This window comes from Sphaeroforma arctica, assembly GCF_001186125.1.
Source record: "Sphaeroforma arctica JP610 unplaced genomic scaffold supercont1.13602, whole genome shotgun sequence".
Classification (NCBI taxonomy): domain Eukaryota; class Ichthyosporea; order Ichthyophonida; genus Sphaeroforma; species Sphaeroforma arctica.
The window spans coordinates 1-643 of NW_014026956.1; the positions used below are offsets into that span (position 1 = coordinate 1).

General features: G+C 43.4%; 1 protein-coding gene across 1 annotated transcript; it reads right to left on the reverse strand.

The window, feature by feature from the left end:
* Window positions 1–262: 262 nt before the first annotated feature.
* SARC_18077 (hypothetical protein) lies at window positions 263–547 on the reverse strand (the record flags this gene model as incomplete). The annotated part of the gene is made up of 1 exon (XM_014287840.1): window positions 263–547. One exon carries the CDS (start codon window positions 545–547, stop codon window positions 263–265), a length of 285 nt encoding a protein of 94 aa, XP_014143315.1.
* Window positions 548–643: the final 96 nt, after the last annotated feature.

A 643-nucleotide genomic window follows, 5' to 3' on the forward strand; every position in this document is an offset into this window, starting at 1 on the left:
TTTTTTTTGAGCCTAGCAAACCAATACTCTGAGAGTTTAGGGTGTTTTTTTTGTTGTTAATATTGAGAAGAGGATAAGAGTCGGATTTTATGTTTGGTCCATAATTCACTTGGTTTTTATCTCTCAATGTTTACGGTTAGCGTATAATGGAGACTTGAGAAATTTCATCACGAATAACTTTTATTAACAATAATTATGTCTACTCTCACGGTATGTCCGTCACTAATGTGTCCATCACAGATGCCCCTGGACTCTGTCTTGTTCAAAATCTAAAGTGGAGGGGGAACTTGAGATCTTTCATTACCGTGCGCTTAAACTCCGAGTGTTGGTACCAATCAACGTTACTGTCGAGAATCACTGTTTCGTGCCCATCCTCTTCAAATACCTGTCTAACCACAAACTTAATGTCGGGGAACACTCGGCGCCACACGGCTTGGGTGCTTGTATCGACCGGTTCGTGGGTCTCGACAAGTCGGAGGTTGGTGGCGTTTTGGGGAACGCGATCCGGTAGTTCCGGTACTTGGAGGAATAGGACGGACGATGGCAGCTGTTCCAAATTGTGCCCATTCTGACACACCGAGAGGAACCTCAACTTAGTGAATTTGGACAACAAGTGCATATTACGTACTCTGAATATAAACGT